Raw genomic sequence first — 1,474 nt, forward strand, 5'->3', positions numbered from 1 at the left:
GAGTGAAAATAACATCAGAAAATGAACAAAAAAGCCTCCTGGGTTTTTTTTGTGAAGCATGGAAGATACGCCAAAAACGGCTCTCAGCCCCCCCCGGCTGGTGGGGAAAGGAGCCTGGGGTGCCCCCGGCCTGCTGAAGTCACTTTGCTGGTGAGAAAATGAGAGCATGAACAAGAAGGCACTTGCTGAAAGCCTCCACACACCACAGGAGGTGTGATCTCCTGGCCAGCACTGTCATTAGCTGGGGACCCTTGGAGCAGAGGCTGGAGCTGGGAGAGGACCTCCCCACCAGGCAGCCCACCGCAGTCCAGCACGGCAAGCGCCCTGCTGTGCCCTGGGGCTGCCCTGGAGCATGGCACCCACCTCGCCAGGGCGGATCTTGATGTAGAAGTTGCTCCTCTTGTAGGAAATTTTGAGGATCTTGGGCCAGGCGAAGCGGTTGATCCTCAGCCGGTCCCTGTAGATGAGGAGGCCGTTGGCGCAGACGCCCAGCATGATGTCGATGCCCTCCGAGTCCTGGAGGAGGCAAGAGGGGCAGGAGAGCACTGCTCAGCTGCCCTGCGAGATCCAGCCTGGCCAGCAGTGCCACACGCCCTCCTGCTCAGTGCTCTGCTCTGGGGGATCAGCTGACAGAGGTCACTGGATGAGGTTGTATCTCTGGAGGGCATCTGGTCCAGCGCAGGACCGCCCAGGGCCAGCTGCCCAGGACTGTGTCCTTGCTGAACCTTCACCGTGGGAGGAAGAGGCTGGGCAGGGAGGGGTGTGCAAGCAGCAGGGCAGGAGGGGGTGGCACTGGCCATCGCTCTGGCAGCCCCACGGCCCCCTACCTTGGCGTGGTGCAGGTCCACCCCATACATGGAGAGCTTCTTGGCGTTCTCTAGAAAGTGGATCTCCGCTTCCCCGGGGGTCATTCCCCTGCAGGGAGACAGAGAAGGGGACACGTGGCTGGGGCCCCAGCAAGCGTGGGCCAGCTCTCTGGTTCCTTCCTCACCACCGGCCCCTCCTCTCCCGGGACTCACCGGTAGGTCTTGTGCAGCTCCATGATACGTTCCTCCAGCTCCCGGGTCTGGTTGGGGGCGAAGTGGAGCTCGCTGACGTAGTTGCCCACGTGCTCCTCGGCATCGTAGTCGCCCAGCTCGGCCTGCACAGCGTAGGAGCCCAGCAGGGCGTGGGTGACAAAGGAGCAGGGCAGGCGCCCCGTGATGATGTCTGCGCGGAGCTGCAGGCACAGGTAGTACCTGCAGGAGGGGCAGAGGGTGAGAGAGGGGCAGGCCAGGCTCCCTGGGGAGCCACTGCGTGCACCCCACTTCACGCTGCTCTCCGTGGGCTCTGCCTCCTCCCGCGGCCACCGCCCTGGCCCCACTCTGCAGGATTTAGACATGCAGCAGAAGGGCAGTGGACCCCCCAGCACCCCGGTCCTGCCTGAGCCCTGCCCCTCCACACACCCCCAGACAGGGCACCGGGCGCTGCCCCG

General features: G+C 63.8%; 1 protein-coding gene across 1 annotated transcript in view; it reads right to left on the bottom strand.

Moving 5' to 3' along the window:
* Positions 1-363: 363 nt before the first annotated feature.
* LOC103780575 (band 4.1-like protein 1) overlaps positions 364-1,474 on the bottom strand; it is a gene marked incomplete at both ends in the record, with an annotated part of 2,162 nt that continues 1,051 nt past the window's right edge. The window contains 3 exons of the mRNA XM_008948265.1: positions 364-516; positions 828-915; positions 1,020-1,238. Of these exons, the coding sequence (XP_008946513.1) occupies positions 364-516; positions 828-915; positions 1,020-1,238 (460 nt within the window). The remainder of the gene's footprint in view (positions 517-827; positions 916-1,019; positions 1,239-1,474) is intronic.

This window comes from Merops nubicus, unplaced genomic scaffold (genome assembly GCF_000691845.1).
Source record: "Merops nubicus isolate BGI_N331 unplaced genomic scaffold, ASM69184v1 scaffold27269, whole genome shotgun sequence".
Taxonomy (NCBI): domain Eukaryota; kingdom Metazoa; phylum Chordata; class Aves; order Coraciiformes; family Meropidae; genus Merops; species Merops nubicus.